The following is a 20,287-nucleotide window of genomic DNA, read 5'->3' as shown; positions in this document are numbered from 1 at the left end:
TTCTTTCAAATTCCTTATGAAACGAAGACTTGCATTATTGCTCAGACCCCTTATTTTGAGAGCTGCCTGGAAATTACAACAGGTGAAATAAATTCCTGTTGTTTAAACCTAGATACTGACTCACTACCATGGATGTACCAAATGCAAAATATATTAGTTGAGAACTAAATCACACACTCATTAGTTCAGCTCTGGAGAACTGCTGTAAAATGTTCAGCTGTTCCACCATATGATCATGCACTTAACGCAGTAAATCCTTGTTAAATGCATTCGCCTATGCAGTGAGAAGACACACTCTGAAAGTAAATGGACTCCATTGATAAAGAGGGTTCATTATTGTGAATTTGGTAATTTACAGAGAACTCACAGAGCACCGCATCTTGGACCAGAGCAACAAGAGCACCCAAAAGATAGGGCAAAAATAAACCTCATTTACACCTGTGTAAATCACTCAATTCAACAAAGTTGAGGATAATGTTCAAGCTCTTTGATAACAGCTCAAGATACTGTTTTAAGTCTTTGGCAAAAGCATGTGTAAAACTGCATTGCTCTCCAACATCCTCTGTATCTCTACAAAGTTTCCATTTTATTCCTTTAAATGAGTCAGGACATAAACAGACATACCATCTTCTCACCGCTACCTTCACGGACCCGTTTTTATGCTATGGCTCTTGGGCAGCTATGTAGTCAGTGAAAACACACAAGCTGTCCGGGGTATAATTCAGAGAGGAAACAAGCTCAGGTGAATCATTTACTGAGGCACTGAAGTCAGATGTTTACATGGCATGAATACAGCTCCCTTCTGATGCCTCCTTGCAACTCATCTTTTTGGAGCAGGAAAGCTTTATTAACGTCCTTTGAAAGCTCCATAATGCAGACATCAATCTAGCAAGTCTTTTGAAACCAGGCATAACTCTTCCCACTCCCTGAATCACCAGCTGCCTCCCATGGCGCTCAGACAGCTTGGGAATTTGAGGAATGAGATCTCTGCCCAATGTAAGCAGTTTCCTTTGCTAAGCAGAGCAGAGCACAGCCCCTTGACAGCACTCCTGCACCCAGAGGACTCTGAGGATGTGAGGGCCATCACCTCTGCTCCTCACCCACCTTGCTCCTGCACTCAAACGTTTGAGTCCACTACTTATCTCAGAAGGGAACATCAACCACTGGAGAGCAATGCAGTTCTTTTCCCTTTGAATTATGAGGGGAAGGCCACTTGCCTATGGCATCCCTGACAACTGATTGCGCTACTTTTGCTGTGGACATGAGGCACACTTTCATAAGGAACACCAGCAATTGATTATTCTGTCCTGGCCTTTAGGTTCAAAAACCTTTCCAAACCAACACAACTGTCATAATGACAGAAAATAGTTCCAGAACAGTCTCATCATGGACTAGCTGTAAAAGTGCACCTGGAAGGACACTCATACCCCAGCTGCGGACAGGTTTGGATGACCCACCAAAGCAATCAGTATTAGAAATGGTCAAAAGCATCAAATGTCGTCACAGGTCTCTGGTCTGCAACCAGCCAGACATGAACAGGATGTAGGGATGGTTCTGCAGAGCGTGTCCAGTTGCACTCGGAAGAACAAGTCAAGAATCTGAAAACTGAGGAGAAATTCAAATCCACCCTTTCTTAAAGTGGAGCTTTGGTGTTGTGGAGAGGAGCAGAAATACAGGACCAGAAGTTGTGGACTGACTTCTCCAACAGCACCATGCTCCAACAGCCTGAGGACTTGTGGCTTGACACAGACAAGTAACAGCTAATGAACTGCAGAGAGCCGAACTGCTTCTCAGCAATATTAACATGAATCCGTCGCTACTCCAAGGACAGTCTTAATACGTTACCTTCAGTGCAGGTGCTTCACATCATTACCATGACGTGCAAGAGCTTTACAGGACCAACATGCGTTAAAACCTCAGATTTACAGTGTTCTGTGTGAATCCCAGCTGAAAGCCTCATGCAGCTTCTTAAATAACCATTGTTCAAAAAGAACTTTAGTAAAGGAAACATATTAAGAAGAAAAAATGAAGGTAAATCTGACTTTCAACCCAATTTCATGCCTATATTTTATAAGACGACTTAAACTAGCAAAGCTGTCAGCAACAGCAAAGGAGAATGATGCTCTCAGAGCAAGTCTGACTGCTAAAGTTAATGCTGTTACTGACAAAGTAATGCAGCAAATATTGGTGAAATTATTATTTTCCACATTCTCACTTAAAGAGTGCTCCCTCACACTTTTTTCAGGTGTCTGCACAGAATTCGAATATTCTCCACGGACACCTTACAGAGTGACAGAATTTACACTGTATGAGACAACGCTGAGCACACCTCTACCCATACAACCAATGCAGGCTCCAAGTCATTAATTCCCTCATCACTTTCTTCACAAGAGCTTCATCCACCTGCTTCATCTTCCAGGATGAATAACCCCCTTTAAGTTCTGCACTGTCAAGCCAGCAAATAAACTAATAAACTAGGCTGAGAACAGAAGAATTCTGCCTCCGTTTACAGAAAGGTGGAAAACCTCATTGCTGGGGTTAACTTCAGACCCCTTTGGCAAATCTGAGTCTTCCCGGTGGCTACTGGATATCTGAATCAGCTGCTAACATTCAAAAATGCTAAGTTATCCCTTAAAAGAAAAGTTCCAAGTTACCAAAGGAAACTTCCAGACTGAATTACAAAACCAGGAAAAACACAAAGTGTGGTTTCAAAAGAGGGGACAAGCGGCATGCACTGCAGTGCCCAGCTCCAGGAGCCCAGCTGAGGCGCCTCCGTTAAGAGTCTCCCGATCTGATCAATCCGGGCTTCTCCAAAGGGCAACACCTACATCATTACACCTACAAGTGGAGGTATGATTATTTCTCTCAAATTCAGAAACACTGCGTTTCACTCGCAAGAAGATCTCAAGGCAGCTATTTTAAATTTGCAATACAACTGAAACCCCAATTTAAACAGATTTGAGATGTGATCAGGCAGCAGAAGAGGAGACAATTGTGATGCTGATTTCCACCCCTTCCCCAGCATGAAGTTCAATATACTGATTTCTTATCTATCTTAATCTATCGATTAAGAAAGGTGCATGCGATTTTCAGAAAAAAGGGGGACTTGGATCACAGGTTTACAAAGAACAACACTAAGGACTTTAAGCTCTAGACTTTAAAAGTCATTAACAGTAAGATATACAATGATTTGAACATCACCTTGATGACGTGTCTATTCCATTTAACTTCTCTCCCAACTGTGACATGATTTATCAGTTCACGTTAAACCCTTTCTAAAATAAACCAGAGGTTTATCTACAATACTGATTTTCTTCTTTTACAGTGTTCCAATTAGATGCGAGAAGAAAATAAATCAAAAGATGGTGTGTTCATTAAGATTAGGTGATATTTTAGTTTCATTCGAAATTAAAGTCTAGGCAGTTAGTGGAGACCAGACACCATAAAGAGGCCACAGCAAGGGCTACAATAAACCAGCCACCAGGGTTACAGCATGGCACAGACTTACCCAGAGCCTCAGCTGTCAGGCAGGTGCGCATGGTGAGAAATTGCAGGACACAAAATTGACACAGAAAGGAAAATAAAAAAAGTCAAACTGGTATTCCAGCATTCCTAAAGTTTAGACATTATCATCAGCGCCAAGACAAGAGAGTGAGCAGTTTGGACTAGACGATTTTGACTTCTTCCGTTGCTGATAAAGACAAATGCATTAGCTTTGCTTCCTGATGAGCTGTTGCAAATTAAACTCCCAGTTATTCACCACACAGTTTTATTTTAAGAGACTTAAACCAATTTAGGGACTTTGTTTAGCTTGCAGATTCCTAGGTGAGAACATGTTAACCCATGCTTTGGAGAAAGTGCACAACAGAGACAACTGTCAAACTGGTCAAGCTGACGAAGTGGCACAAAGCTCATCCCCTCGCAGGGAAGAGGGAACTCAAACTTGCAAAACTCCAGGCGGGTGCTGCATTAGTAACCACAGCGCTTTTTGATGTTCTCTACTGCAATTACATTAATAGATTGTTAATTAAATGAAAAACTAATTGCTGATGCAATGTGGAAGAACATCAAAAAGATTAACCATGATATGTGTATTTTAATTAAAAAACTTGACATATAAAGTTTTGCAATAAACCTGGCTTGCTGTCAAAAAGAGGGGAACTATCGAGACTCATTCAACTCAAGGAATGAAAGTAAATCAAAGAACTATCTCCGGTTACTGATTTTGCAACATGTCTTCATTGAATTTTTATAAAGTGGAGCTTACATTATAAGCTTGCGAGGGGAGAAAAAAAAAGAAAAAAACACCAAAAAACCCCCACAGGCACCATGGCCTCATCCACACAGGATTTTCTCCCTGCAACAGGTAAGGATAATTTGTTCATTAGCTTCCCTCCTCCTGAGTTGTATCATACTGACTCCACAGTGAGTCCTGGCTCTCACTTCAGCCATCACGCCACACTTGATCAATTTAGAGGAATAAGGCCATCTCCTAGCAGAGGCAGAGTCTGGCCAGGGGTCCTCCCTCCCCAGCCCGTCACTTCAGACAGGGCAAGTGCCAAGTACAGAAAGAGAGCAAAGTACTTGAATGAGAAGGTCAGCATTTACGTTAAGAACCGAGATGTTCCTCGGTTGTAATTACGTTGAAGAGCTTCATGTTTTTCAGTTAAGAGGCACGGGGTTTGCGCAATTATCCTTGAGAGGAGTATAACGATATTACAGTTTCAAAGACCGGAGTAACACAAAAACAGCTGCAAAGGCTCTAAAACACAAACAGGTCATCTTTGCTAACTGGGAGGAGGGGAAGAAAGAGCACTTTTGGCAGTATTTCAGTAAGTTAATAATCATGTTGTACTCTCTCAACTTCATTAAAAGTAAGAGTACTTTCCAAACCTGCTGCATACTCAAAAGTGCAGGTTGTGAGTTCGGATATTCAACATTGATGGGACACAAGATGAAATGTTGTACCGAATGTTTATGGCACTCTGCAGAAACTTCTATGAATGGCTTAGAGATAAAATTCAGGTTTTCACATGTGTTATATTAACCTTGGTATTTTATTTGGAGTGATACATGTAATTCCTTTTCATAAATTCCCTTGGATTTAAACATCTTCCTCAAAGCCTGCACATAGTGCCACGTGAAGAACCTGAAAATGAAACCTACAAGTCAAGTTACAGGCAGAAGGGAAACCTGTCTAGTAACCATTAACAGCCAAGCTGAAATGCAGAGAATAAAGCCAACATGTGCTCCGGAGTTTACATATACATTCAGTTATATTTTAAGTTAGTCACTTGATGGTTTGTTTTTTTTTTTTAAACTAAGAATCATGTATTTTGCTAACCTTACAAAATGGTTACATGCAGAGCCACAGCTGCTGTCTCTCCCCTGAATTCAATATAGCCTGAACAGCTTCTAGCAGCTATGGATCCACTTATGAGGCCCTGACTCAGCAGAAACCTAAACATCAAATTTATTTTAAGTATATTCATAATTATTCTACTGACTCAGATTAGCTGGGCTGACTTCTGATGTCCAATATTTGTCTGAAAACAATGAGCAATTTAGAAGATGTATGCAGTTCCACACCCTACGTAGCTTCATCTGCTCAGACGAGAGCTAAGTTTCAACGCTGGGGTGGGCAACATGCCCTACAGGTGTGTTCCCCTTGGGGACAAGGGAGTAAGGAAAAGCACCTTGGAGGACAGGACACCCCCAGGGACTGCATGGATCTAGGAGGTTCACCAGGATCCTATTTAGACTACATATATTTAGATTGCATATGATTTTTTTTTAATAGTCAAAGACAACAAAAAGAATGAAAATGATCCCTGTAAGGTCTTTTGAAATTCAAGACCTTCATTTACACACAGACTTGTCATTTTACCAGATATACTCTAGCAAACTTCCAAAAAGGACTCCTAACACTTTTTTGTTTTGTTTGGAAAGCTTGGTGTTCTCCCTATCACTTCAAGCTTTGGAAACCCCTTTTAACACACCTACTCTGCAAACTTAATTTCTAATAAATAATCTTAAATGCCCAGCCTGAACTTTCAACTTGGCCACATGGAACCAGAACCAACAGAGCATGCATAAGCCAGAGAACAGGCAAACCCCAAAGTATCCAGCCCCTTAGCATTAAGTTGGGGTGCCCAACGTGTAGCGCTCCTGCCAGGACAAGCCACGCAGCCCATGGCCCTCTCTCCCAAATGTCCTTGAGATGCAGGCAAGGAGCAAAGAGCTGCTATGCATGCTGCAGCCGTCGGCTACGAGAGGGATCCTCTGCACCGTGATGTGGCAGGGAGAGGGGACACCACTGCCATGACATGAATGAGAAAAGTAGAGGGTTATATTTGAGTTCCTAGTTCTGAAGCTGCCCAAAGCAGAAGAAAACCACTTTCCCATCCAGTCACAGCAGAAAAAGCTTGAAGGATGTTTTTAGTAGCATGCACAGTATTTAAGCGAATCCAGAATTCGGCAAACATCTCACTTGCCCACAGATGATCATAAGGTTAGTTCAAAAATATTCTTACAAGCACTAGGGAGGGAATGAATTGGTTGTTTTTAGAGTTCCCATAGGTGAGTCAGTAACTTTACAGAAAAATCAAACGGGCAGGTCCTGCTTAAGGAAGAACAGCACAAAAAAAGTAAGTATGAGCAACAGAGAAACAGGAGAGTTGAAGACACAGTAAGACATTCATGCGCTCAGCCACATGCCTGTCAGGACAGTTTCACCTAAGAGTTTCCCTGCCCGTAGTTCAAACCTCGTTTGTGACCTAAAGCAGAATAACTTCTGCAGCTTTATCATTTTATAAATAAACCTCTTCTTGATTTTTTTTTATCCCTCAGTGACAGCAAGAGCAACATACTTTTCATCACAGAGCACACTGAACAGATCTGTCAGGGTGGGTACATACAAAAAAGTTTTCATAACAACATTTGACATTGCACTCAGACCAATGCTTTATTCCTTCAGGGTAAGGATCAAAAAGGCAAAGAGTGGAAAAAGCATCTGCTACTTTTTTTCTTATATATTTATGTGTAGATAACTTGCAAGAAGACAGGGTGAACTTCCTCCCACCTCCTGCCCACCAGTGCTGGGAACCTACAAGACCAGCAGCTTTGGGCATTCATTCTCACAGCACCACGAGCCTCAACACCTCACTGCACCTCTCCTCCCCAGGAGTCATGAGAACAACTCTCAGCTCCTCAGAAATACTGCAGCTCCTTCTTTCCCCTGTACTGGCTACCTGGGGGTCTCCATTGCTTCTACATTCCCCGTACGTGTCTCTCTGCGACAGCTGTAACCCCACCCCAGTCCCATTGGGTTTGTGCTCTGGACTCAAATGCCATGTGTGTGACAGCAGTTCCAAGGGGGACAGCACGGAAATACAGCAGGTACATTAACAACTCTAAAAGCATGTCATAACAGCAAAATTAAGCAAGGGAATGACATCATAAAAAAAAAAAAATACTTCAATCATAGCATGGCTGCTGTAAAAATGATAGCAAAATGAGGCCTGTTCCACTCCCCCACTCAGAGATGTTTAATCCTGAAGGAGGACAAGACACCAGTGTGCTGACCCTCGTTGCTAGACATGGCACATATTTGGGGAGGGAGATATGAACCCAGAAAATCCAAGGAGAAAGTCCACTTCCTTTAACCACTACTGACAGACACCTACGTGGCATCTGCGGTATGAGAACAGTGGGGGTTTTTTTTCCAGAAGGCTTTAAGTGCTTCTCTCTCCTCTTCCCACTGTACAGAAAATGCTTGTCTCCTCCTCCAAGATTGCAGATTGATTTATTCAATACTCAGAAGCAGGATAAAAGGGAGATGGAGCCAGATAGCTGTCAGTTCACAGAAACAGGTTCAAAAAATGGTTCCTTCTTCCCAGATCATGGACATGTTTTTCTCAGCTCTCACCTAGCATGCGTTGAGGGGTTGTTTGTATCACAAAGGGACAAGAAGTGACAAGACTAGAAAAGGGAAGGAGAAAGGCAAAGAAACGGAGGGAATGTCACAGACTCTCTAAAGCTGTTGGTGTGAAGTCAGACAATTCGTCACACAAAATGAGAAACATGTTTACGCATCACCCCAAAATAAAGTCATATCACGAAGAATTGTGTCCCCCTAAAGATGACCATGCTGATTTAAACCACTCAACTTTTCTACAGACAGACAGACAGACAGACAGACAGACAGACACACAGAGCCTACTGAGCTAAGGTCCCCCTTGCTGCCTTCCATCTCTCCCTCCTTCATCCCTCATCTCAAATCAGCTAAATCTCAGGAGCAGTTTTCCAGTCATGTGGCTTTCTACCAGCATAATTATTGACTCACCTATTAGGAAGGACAGTTAGAGACAGCTCACCTGTTCTGGATAGCACTTACTTACACAACTTAAAAAGTTGAAGAAACTCCCCACCCCAGCATTTATTTCGCTTGTCCCTGGGCTGACAGTTTTTAGGCAGGAGGGAAAGCACAAGTTGTAACCTGCAGGCTGAGAGCTGCTCAAAGCATACTTCCTCCCCGGCTGGGAAGAGCCCAGTGCCAGGAAAGGGAACCGGAAAGTCTGCTTCTGTACAAGCTCCGTATCATTCTTCCAAAGCTTGGTGGGGTTTGCACTTGGCTGAGTAAAACCCTTAGTGATAGCAATGCTGCAGCTATCAGTGATGCACGTTTCCATTAACATGATGATGAAACTTCTGTGACAATATGTTGGTGGGAGAGCAAGAGGAGCACGAGATGCAGCTGCTAAAAGAGACAGATTGCCTCTGTAGAGAACTCCCTTTCTTGTCTTACTCATCTTTAGTTTTCTATGGTTGCCAAGTGCCCTCCCCCTGACAACAACCCATGCCACCTTCTCACACTCTGGGGAATAATGTAAGGTTTAGGAGATTACAGGCTGCTTAAAAAAAAAAAAAAAAGAAAAAAAAGGAAAAAAAAAGGAAAAAAGAAAAAAGAAAAAAGAAAAAAAAGAAGGTGGTAGAAAGGGAGAACAGTGAGAAATGTTAATAGGTACAGAACATTTACATAATGGTTTTTTTTATATTATTCCAAAAGATTCTAGAAAATTTTACAGGTATCTGCACAAGTCATGTTACAGCGTCAACATTCCTCACAGGAATAAGTTAGCAGCAAGCGCTCTACTTTAAAACATGATTGACTTTGTACAAACAGTTTTAAGGCTTTTGTATAAGAACATTAGACAGCAGCTTCAGAATATGATTTAAATGACACATAGTAATTGTACCCTGGTGTTCAAGTACGTACCAGGAATACATTACAGGGGACCAACTTATTACAACAGAAAGTCCTATCGCTGTTCAATCTTTGTCAATGAGCAGAGCACAAAAGGTTTTTAACAGCACAAGTATGGAGCAAGTTACCTTTCTTTGCTTTCTTCTGTAGCTTCAGCGTGTCAGACGATTTCTTTTTTATCTCTTGGCGGGCTTTTTTGTATTCTAAAAAAACACACAGTCTCTGTTATCAACGTATTTGATGTTAAAATGGATGTTTTTCACAGAAAAGGCTATGTTTAAAGACATTAGACTACACATTTTAAGAGGACAGCTACTATTCATTAAAGTAGCTTAGAACTTGCATTTTGTAGTGCCTGTACCTTTGGCTTAATATAACATTTTAGGGTGTGAGCACATTCACATACCAAAATCTTTCCCAAATAAACAAAGCCTTTACAAAAATAACAATTGAGAACACAGTACAAAATTAGAGTGCTTTTCATTTCAGAGACTCATCCACTCTCAGGAATGGAAAACAGAGATGACAGGTTTCTCGAAACATCTGTGTTCAAAAACAAGTATCCAGAAATGGCAAGGCAGAGAATATCCTGTGATCCCTCTCCAGCATGAGAGTCAGGCAGAGGGAGAGAGCGCTAAAACTTTGCCCAAGGAAGTGTCACATTGCCAGCTCTTTCTGATGAAGTGGAGCACACTGCAGTTGTCCTCATTTTCAGATGAGCTGCAAAACCTGGGAGAATTAAAATCCCAGAACAAAATATTCCACCTCTAGTCCAGGCACACTAATGGTACCAGATACGAAAACTGACACTTTAAAAAAACCAAAAAGATAAAAGGCATGTATGCATATATAGACACATATATACTTTAACAAGGAGATCAATGTTAGTACTCTTCTATAGATAGAAAAAACCCAGAAGCAAGCTGGTGGCGGGCACAGGAACTCTATCGGGGCCAACTGCACCCTCCACACCCAAGTCTGCTCACTAAACCCTGAATCCCACTGCCACTTTGGACAGGGTCACTGCTACCTGCAGGAACCCAGGTGATTCCTCCTTCCTGCTCACCACCTGCACTCTCCAGACCACAAGGTGGAAATTTTTTCAAGAGCTGCCGATTTAGCTGCTTCTATTTGATCACAGTAATAGTGAGGCAAGAAGCAAATCCTCTTTTGGAGGCCAGGAATGCTCCTTCCCATCAGTTCTCACCCTCCCCAAAATAAACTATGGTAATACTGTTTCTTTCAGACAAACCAAAAATCTTCACTTTTCAAGGGTCAGTGGTGAACTGTAACCTGCTTTCAGCACCTGTGCTAGAGGGCCATTGTCCCCAGTACAAGATGGCAAAGCCAAAGGCATCTACCAAAATGCTCTTGCAGTGCAAGACTTTGCTGCCTCCTGCTCGTTCCCCCAGGAAAGCCGCTAGAGCAGTCATCAGCAATGCAGCTCTGAGCATCCTGTGTCCAACGACACAGCTTTCCTGTTCCCCAGGTGCACATTTCTGTATCGCATCAAATATAAAATAACGATGCTGAATGTTTTACAGGGCTGTGCATTCTCTGGAGGACGCTACGGCTGAGACATAACATGATCTTAGTTAGCTTTTAACTGCACCCTGGGGGTTTGCAGGGATAGCTGCGGCATCCCCAATCCTCAGCGCTACTGGAGATCCCACAGTGATCATACAGTGGGCTAACAGAGTTAAAACCAGTCATTGCTTACCAGTCTAGAAAAACAACCCATCCCTTGGGGTCCTGCAAACTAAACCTTCAAAATGTATATGCAAAGGTTAAAAATTTGTTAGGCACTTTGGGAGGAGAGTGTTTTAGAAGATAAAAGTTGCTATACGTATTTAAACGCATCATTCAGTTCCCCAGTACAAACATGAAAAGAGGAAGAAAAGCTGGTATTACAATCTTACTCCTATTAAAGAATTCTTCCTCTTTAACTACCTTTTGCATGGTCTTTATCCAGTTGATTGGCCACTTTCTTCCACTCTTCCATCTGTTCTTGAAGTGGGTTTATCAGACAGTCAATTAAAGCACTAATTTTGTTGAAAAAACACAAAGAGCAATCAAATCCTGCAGATGCCCCTATTCTTATAGAGAGAGCCAAGGTCAATATTGGAGTATTTTTACTTTTTGCTGCGACAGCTACCAGTGTCACAATGTAAATATCGGAACATAAAAATGTTTATGCTGGAGAAAGCAAAAGAAAGGACTGGATCAAAAAAAAAAAATCCACATCACAAGATGACCAGAATTACTGTGCAGAAGTTCAGGACAGTGAGGAACAAAGCATAAACCAGAGGAGTGACCCGAAACAAGGCCAATGTAAACAGTTAGATCCTACTCATCTGTCACACAAAGAGCAGTTTAAATGGATACTCTGGAGACCGGAAAGGTTCATGCAGCCATGAAGATTATAAACTTAAATAAGACACGTATATGCACAAGAAGACAGAGCAGCTGTACAAGTGAACAACATCCTGCCCACCAATGGGCCTCACCTCTCACCAGTGGAGTCCATGATACAGCACTAGTAATGCTCCACTAATTAATGACATACATTGGGATTGAATCATTTAAACCGCTAACTCTGTGGTAACTAGAGACTAAAGTTGTCTCCTCACAGCCAATTTCAAAAATATATTTATTTTAAAAGGGAAAAAACATCTCAGGTCATCAAGCAAATGGTGAAGCATCATTTTGGTTTACCTCAGGTCAAGTAGAACTTTCAGGTCTGGTTAAAAAAGGCACACGTGCAAGCTACTACTTACTACAGAAGCAGGTTGTTTATGTACAGCCCAGCTTACACATGAGTTAATCCTCTCCCATTAGCTCTCCAGTCTAACTGCACAAAGGGGATGAGAGAATTTGCCTTTTCCATACTGGTTTGCTGAAAGTTTCTCTCTTGGCCGCAAGCTATTTGGACTCTCCAGTAAGCTGAGGAAGCAGCACAACGCTTGTTGCTGCTTTAAAACTTAGTGACAAAGCTTAAAGTCCTGAAACAAAGACAGGTCGGTCACATCAGCAGCCACCTGCTCAGCACCAAGCAACAGGAACCAACAGTGAGAATTTGTAGTATTTAGGTTTAGATTTGAGGTGACAAGCACAGTCCCCAGAACATGCAGTGAAATACTGTATGTTCACAACACCTATTGTGCTGCAGGGGAGAAAACAACTGCTGTTCTCTGTGACAGGGTCAGAGATCAGCTGGAAAGCCAATGCCGGTGAACAGCTTTAGGTGTTCCCCAGTAGCAAACAAAAGACAAACCTTGAGCTCCAGGCCAGGTACAGAGCTACTCACCTTGAGAACTGCCGGAGTTTGGACTCTATACTTCTGTGCCTCATACACATCCTGGTGAGAGCAGACCCAATCTCTCGGGTACCACCTGAAAAACAAAACACAAGGCAGGTGAGACCCCTGATGAGATTCCTGCCTGTGGTGTAGGCATGTCAACCAGAAGACAGGTGCCAAGTCTTCCAGAGCAACTGTAAAACAGATTCATAGTAACTGTAGAATCGACCAGACTATTAACCGGGCAGACCTCAGGGATATCTACCACCTCAGGAAGAGATTAATTCTTGTTCATCCAGAGACCAGAACTGAGCAATTAAACACCATTAAAGCACAGTTCTTCCCAGCAGCTTTATGTGCCATGAGGCCAAACTCCTTGGCAGAAGAGTTAAAGAAAAGGGTTTGAGATGTCAAAAGACAAGCAAAGCTGGCAAGCGAGTGGGCATCTACAGACAGTTTATTTCCACATTTTGGATTCGATCCAATTTTTCCATCTCTAGATTCTTTAGACCAAATGCCTCAAAAGGACTGTGCTCCTCCAGAACATGTAACTAATCCTACGTATTGCCTCATCCATCACTGACACGTACCATCAGTGAGTGTACCACACACACCTGCCATCTCAGGTCACACGTATATTTTCATTACATTGCCAGAAGGTGGCACTATTTGCTCTATACCCTCATCTCAGTTTTTGACAACTGCGCAAGAAGAATAATTTTTGCAAGTGTTTCGCCTCCAAAGTTTTCCCTCTTAAAAACACACATTCCTCTATTTTCCACTTTAATCAGCATTGCCTGCCTTGATCAGCCTATTAAATTTCAGTGTAATTTTATTTTGGTTAGCATTAGTTTTGATAATGACTTAGTCCCTATTTGCAAACCAAATCTACTATTCTCAGGATACAATCATCAACCTCTGTACAAAGCTTTTCCAAACTGTAGTATTCTCTGGACCGGTGAAGATATCAGCATCTATTTAAAAGTCTCATTTGATTATTAAAATAACCTCAGACTTGTAATATAAAGTAAAATATCTTCCTTAGGCTTTTAAAATGGTATTGTGCAAGAAAAAATATTATCCTAGTAAAGAAATTTGAAATTTTTTATCATTTTATTTATTTTTTAAGCACAAAAACAAGTCACCATCTTCCTGCATTCTTGCAGAATTAAATCCTGTCCCCACGAAATGGCTCTGGAACAAAGACTCTAAATAACTGGAACAAATTGTGGCTATTTGGTATTTTCCATTGTTCAAAAAGATAAACAGAAAGTCCTTTGTCACTTGCCCAATTACTCATGTTTTTATAAGGAGCTTTTGAAATAATATTATTTGGTAACACTGAAGAGCTGTAGCCTTGCTGCGTATGGGTGGCTGGGAAAAGCATACGGACTCCAGCCTGGATCCGGACTCATCGCTTCTGGCGATGCCGCACTTGCACAAGCTGTGATAGAGTCTGGTAACTCGAAAAGAAACACAGAAGATGGGGGAAGATGTAACTGAGAGACAGCAACTGGATAAAGAGGACAATGTCCACAACACAAAGTGTATCTCTGTCCCAAAAAAGAACATTTTTCTTTGGAGCCACTGCCAAATAAAAGTAACTCAGAGCTTAATGCGGCACAACTCCAATGGCAGAGGTGGAGAAATGAACCACAGCCATCCACAGCCATCACCAGCACAATTCCCAATCCAGTTTAAGCAAAAGGCAGCTTTTCAGGTTGAAAACTCGCTGAAATACTGGAATGTTAAGGACTGTCAATGGTTAAGTGACACTGCTTTCCTAAGCCCACTATATGAAAAAAGGAAGAGTCGTTCCAGAACAATAAATAGGAAATAAGGCACCATGTGTTTTGGAGACTAGGAAACAAGGGTCAGTTACTATTAATATTAAATTGCAAGGTAACAAAATTTTAACTAAAACCCCAATAACCAAAGTATAACTATATTCCCTCAACAGATGGTACAGATGGATGGGCAAGGTCAGCAAAACAGCTATACAAAGTTAGGTCTATACATTGGTAGTTGTGCTTGTTTAAAAAAAACCACAGCAAAATAAATAAAGCCTGGAATAAAAAGGTTATTCCATGGAAAAAAACCAAGACCAACTGGTTGGAATGAAGGAGGTCACTGGTTCTTCCCACCTTTTTAAACTTCATGTTATCCATAAGTGTTTACAAGAGCATGGAAGTATGAGGTGTTAGTTTCATTCTGCGAATAAAGACTACCCCAACAAAGCAAAGGAAAAGGAAAAGAAACATTTCTGAGAAGTTTTTATTGTCCCTTCTGAAAAAAAGGTGTTCCAGAAGATGGGTTTAGGAGCCTGCTCGGGAAGGGGAATGAGGGGTACTGCTGGAAAGTTTGGGAGGGGTTGAGCCAGTGCTCCGATCAGTCAGCGCAGACCCGGGGAGGGCTGCGGGGAAAGGGTTGGGGCTGGTGAGGCTCCGTTTTAACGTCCTGTGCCGAGCGTGCAGGAGTCAGTGCTGGTGAGGGCCAGTGAGGGATCTGAACTCCTGAAGTAGCGGCTGTTGCCAACAGTTTGCTCAGAAAGGTGCTGCTCAGCCCTCCCTCAAGAGTGTAAATCTCTCCCAAAGAGCACTTAAATTATAAACTGAACCTGCCTAAAAATGAAGCACTGGGGAACACGATCACTCCAAATGGCTACGACAAGAAAGGATTCCTGTTCCTTTGCAAAATAACTCGCTAGAATCAATAAACAGAGTTTATCGATAAATAAACTGAGTTTGCAATAAACTGAATTCAGAATAAACCAAGTTTAACTACCTTGGAAATGAGATTTCCACAGTACCGCAAAATATCAACATAATGCTTACTATGCACGTCCCCTATACAATCTTCCCAGCCACCCTCTCTGCTCCTCTTGCTATGGGACCATTAAAGAGTTCCCCACAGCTTCTTGCCACAACGCTTATAATGCTGTTGGACACAGACAGGAGTGAGCTTTGTTTTTATTCCTCAAAGCCTTCTCTTTCGCGGCCTGTTGCCATCTCACCACACGCCCGGCAGCTAACAGACGTGCCGTGCACCAAGCGCACCACTGAAAAGCTGTTGTGTGCCAGCAGCTTCTGCCCCAGCAAAGGGGAACTGATCTTCGTTCAACGCACGCCGCTACAATAAAGTCGACTGTGCATTTCCAATTCCCCTCTAAAAGCTAATGGTACCGGTGTCTAATTAAGTGTAGGAGAGAGAACCTTTGCGAGAGACAAGGGGCTTTTTAGTTTTGGCACTCACTCGATTTGCAGAGGCAGGAACTGTGTCCAAGCGTCCCTACGTACCTACCCAAGTGAGACGGCCCACGGAGGTACGGATACACCTCTGCAGAGTTTCTGGATGCCGAAACAGCAGCAGCACTTCAGAAAGGATCACCATTTTGGTTATACCTAAACAATTTGCATTTTGGGGGTGCCTCAGCAATCCCTTGTTAAAACCCAGGCACCAGACTGAAGGAAGGACAGTACCAGTCCATCTCTTCCCACACTGGAATCCCACTGCTCCTCCTCAATGTATTAAGTACTCCAACAGCACAGGATTTACCTCCCTGTTCCCAACTATGTTATCTGTGAAGAATCAAAATGCTTCCTGAGAAGGCAAAAAAAATGAAATACAGGCCTCTCACCACCCCTTGATTTATTGAGCTGGAGCACCATGGCCATGACCAATGCATTCAGCAGTACTTCCAGGAACATGTGCGGTGCAAAGGCTTTATCTCAACTGCCAATGGGTTTCTGCAAGTGCTCGTTCCTGCCAGCAGAACTGCACTGATGCTCCTGTTTCCAAAGGGCTGGGATCAGCTGGCTACACATGCTGGCAGAAGGGAACCATTTTGTACCACTGCAGTGGTTTGAAAATGTCCAAACATAACAAGGGACGGTAGTTTGGATTTGCTTCTTTTACCCAATCTCAGCCAGACAGTCTTAGTGAACAAGAGTAACATATGCTTTATATAAAATTATCGTTCGATGTTACAGTAGTAGTTTGCTCACAGAAGGAGCAGGTAGCCTATGTGCACACTCTGCAAACAGAGGTGGACCTTACAAGCAACGTTAATGTGTGTGCAAGTCCTGGTATTGCCAATGCAGCTGAGTATTCAAAATCTGGTAAGAAGTTTATTGCACTGGGCTATGCCACGGTCATACAAAACCTGCTCACCCTCCAAATTAATTTATGGTTTATCTTTTCAAAATGACCAGCTCTGTAAGTGACCAACTGCCCACTTAATCAAGGACAGACCCATGAGCCAGGCGGGCAGAAGACCAAGTGGAGATATAACTCCTTTTTCACTGCTATCAACACTTAGTGGCAAAAAGAGCATCTGGAACAGACGTGCGTCAAGAGTATGGCAAAAGCACTGCCCGTCTCCACTTCACCTACAAGCAGGTCCCTGGCAAAACGTCATGACATTCTCCAGCAGCTATAATTTTCTGAAGAGAAAATACTGAGGCCACATTAGCAAACTTTTTGTCAAACCAAGACTATGTTGGGTGGGTGACCTGGTCTCTGCAGCTATGCAAGTTAAACTACTGTGCCTTGGGCTCTCAATTTATAAAATGAGGCTGCGAATTATCTGCTTCTCTGACATCTACAATAATTCATCCATTAAGGCAAACAATGCTTGGGAACAGTGTAAAGTAATACTTCGAAATCGGAGATGAGAGCTGTATTCATCAGAATTCCCACTCAGAGAAAGTGGCTTAACAAAATGCTCCTGTCAAATTTGATTAGAAAGTGGGTGATAACATCAGCCTTATTTCTCATAAGTAAAAGGCAACTCTGCAAGGCAAAATGTGCTTTCACTGTCACCTTCCCTGCTTCTCCTGTTCCTGCCTAAGCCTGTAAAAGACAAACCTTTTTCATGTAAGATAATTAAAAGAAAGCCTGTGGACCATGACACTACAATGAATCCACTATAAAGGCATAAATTATTTTCTTTCCATGCTTGCTCGTCATTCAACATTGCAGAGAGACAACAGGGAGAGATTGTAGGAAAGAGACTCCATTGTTTTATTGGAGTCATTATGTTTGTATTTAATAATGATCATGTATCAAGGAAATGATTATTTGATGAAATGCGCAGCTGTACAACTGCATGGCCTCTGTATACTCCAAACAACCCACTACAATCAACCTCTTATCTTCCTCCTCTAGCTTCACTGTTGAGCAGCCCCAAAGGCTCAGAAGACGACTGCCTGTCAGGAAGTGCCTTTAAGCCTCCAACTTATTAACGAGCTCATCTTTATCTTCAAGGGCAGAGTCCAAATGTGCCAGCTACTTCCCTCTTTTCCAAAAGGGAGAGAATGATGAAAAATGGGTGTAATACTTTTGTAATTTCAAAGTTATCAGAAGAGGCTTCCATTTTCAAGCAAAGATTAAAGCAGGAGCGGAACAGAGGCTAGATTATTAAATACAACTCTGAACACGGAGGCTATGACAGGATGACTAACAGTAGGACATTTTAAGTTAGTGGTCATTACTCAACTCTTATCCAAACTCATGCTGTTAGAAGAGCAAGCAGTTTCCATCACTGATTACATGGGGCATGGACCTTGGTCTTGCAAAACTGTTTATGCGGATGCCTCCGTGAAACTCAAAGATGATGGGATCAGTGTCAGGGTATTACAGCATGCAAGGAAAAAAGGAGAGCTTTTGCCAAAAAGTGACCAGCACTGGGACAGAAACCTGAAAGTGGAGCTCTGGGAGCAATTTATGTTTCAGGGTGTCAACGGCCTCCAGGTAAGGCTTGTAAGTTGGCAAAACAACTCAAGAACTGCAGACAACAGAGGGATGTTGTTCAGCATCTTCCAGCCAGGAAAATAAACCAGGACAGTCTTATTCCTACAGCTACTATGAGCCTTTCTGAGCAGCGCTTGGCAAAGGCTCTGAAAGTTGCTGCTCAAAACCAGCAAACCATTTCCTGAAGTATTTAAATTAAAAAAAAGTTTTAATTTAGACAACTTGCAGAGAAGACTGGATCAACAAATGCAGATTCAAGATCAAACTAACCTAAGGATTTCAGATTAACCAAATTTAATAAAACAACTCTGGCAGGCCGTTGTCACATACCGCATCTCTGTGGTTGTCACTGCAAAGGAACAGCTTGCTTGCAATGTTCAGCCGAGTGCCCTTTTTGGCAAATTACTTGGAAAACATATTTAAACAACTGATATGAAGTTGTTACATTTGCTAGAGCCCCATGCAGTCCAGACGATCCTGAGAAGAAAATGCGGTAGAAGGTTTCTTTTCTCTTTTGCAGAAGAAACTAGCATTTGTTCATGGATGAGACTAGCAGGATCTCAAATTGCGTTTGCATTGATTTTAAAGGAGGAAGAAGAGTTTGGGGGAAGTGTGGCTGGGGCAGCTAGTTAAAGCAGTAAAGAAGCACAAGGAACAGGAAACCTGGGCCATCCCTAGTCCACAGCTTGCCCTGGCAACCGCCAGCTTTAGGAAGTCCTTAAAACAGATTATGACCATGTTCCAGTCAGTATGTAAAAGAACATGCAAGAAAGTGCTTATGACTTCTTCTGATCTAGCTTATTCCTCTGCTCAGCAGCATTTTTGCTTACCCTAGCGCTCTTCTAGCAAAGCACTGGGCAAAATCCTTGCCCCACGGGAGTCAACACGAGCATTGCCATTAAACAAGCAGGGTCAGAATTTCACCCATGCACACAGAGGTCACTACACAGTCCGTCTGACATTACATACAGTCATGAGCCAGCCCTGCTATGGTCTTTGGACAGTTTGGGTTTAGTCAGCCTTCAGGGCATGCCGAAAAGCTCACCTGTGGCCCTCTGCTTTTAAAGAGGATGTCACATACATGGATGGCTGAAAATGCTTTGGGAAGGTTTAAGGTAAGTTATCGTAGGACGCATCGATTCAATTTTGGAGAAATTAAGTCGTCTGTCGTTGATTGACAAACTTGTAACAGACACAAAATGCATCACTGAACCATGACATCCTGTTAGAGAGCAGTAGAAGTCCAGGCAGAAGTGTTTCCCAGTAACAAAAGTCTCAAGTTCGAGCATGTTTGTGTCAGGAGCGCAAGCTGGCTTCATCCCTCCTCCTCGCCCTTTCATCAATGGTGCTGCCACCACAGACAGCAGTGCTTTGCTTCTGGAGACTTCTTTCAAGAATTAATATCCATCCCTCCTCGCAGGTGCTTGTTGCTCATTTTTATGAACCCAGAGTTCTGCATCAACGTTTTAATGCCACAAAAATAAAGCATCATTAGAAACAGATTTGCTTAGAAGAACAAATACCACATTTGTATTTTCCCAGGGCCATTATTTACATTTTATTCTTTGGAATACAAATAATTTCATTAATGAAAACATACAGGGTCTGCTAAACATCTGTACTCACAATGAAGCTGTGTCCATTAATACTGTCCATAACTTTTCCCCATCTCTTTTCAAATTTATAGTTAAACCTATTTCTGAAATCATTCTATGAATACCTAAATAAACCTAACGGTCTTAATCTGAGCAGATTCAAATGCTACACCCACTAACGGCTTAAGAAAGGCAGGCGACGTGAGTCATCAAGCTCGCTCTCCAAAAAAAAAAGGAGCACACTAATGAAAAGGACTCTCTGTAATGAAAAGGGCATTCCTGAAGCTGCTGAAGAACACGAGGCCAAGCCTGCGTGCTATTTCACAGTAAGACATCACCTGTGCAGCATCCCAGAGCTGAGCTGCCAGCTGACAGGTA

At 42.3% G+C, this 20,287-nt stretch overlaps 1 protein-coding gene across 17 annotated transcripts in view; it reads right to left on the bottom strand.

The window, feature by feature from the left end:
* The window catches only part of MTSS1 (MTSS I-BAR domain containing 1), a 127,415-nt gene that overhangs the window by 22,578 nt on the left and 84,550 nt on the right, over window positions 1-20,287 (bottom strand). For all 17 annotated transcript variants that reach the window (XM_054815333.1, XM_054815334.1, XM_054815343.1 and 14 more), the window contains 3 exons: window positions 12,573-12,657; window positions 11,216-11,307; window positions 9,394-9,468 (listed from right to left, as the gene is read on the bottom strand). In XM_054815333.1, coding sequence (XP_054671308.1) covers window positions 9,394-9,468; window positions 11,216-11,307; window positions 12,573-12,657 — 252 coding nt within the window. The remainder of the gene's footprint in view (window positions 1-9,393; window positions 9,469-11,215; window positions 11,308-12,572; window positions 12,658-20,287) is intronic.

The sequence above is a fragment of the Grus americana genome, chromosome 2 (genome assembly GCF_028858705.1).
Source record: "Grus americana isolate bGruAme1 chromosome 2, bGruAme1.mat, whole genome shotgun sequence".
NCBI lineage: Eukaryota > Metazoa > Chordata > Aves > Gruiformes > Gruidae > Grus > Grus americana.
The sequence above is the reverse complement of the archived record's forward strand: the minus strand, read 5'-3'. Positions and strand labels throughout refer to the sequence as shown.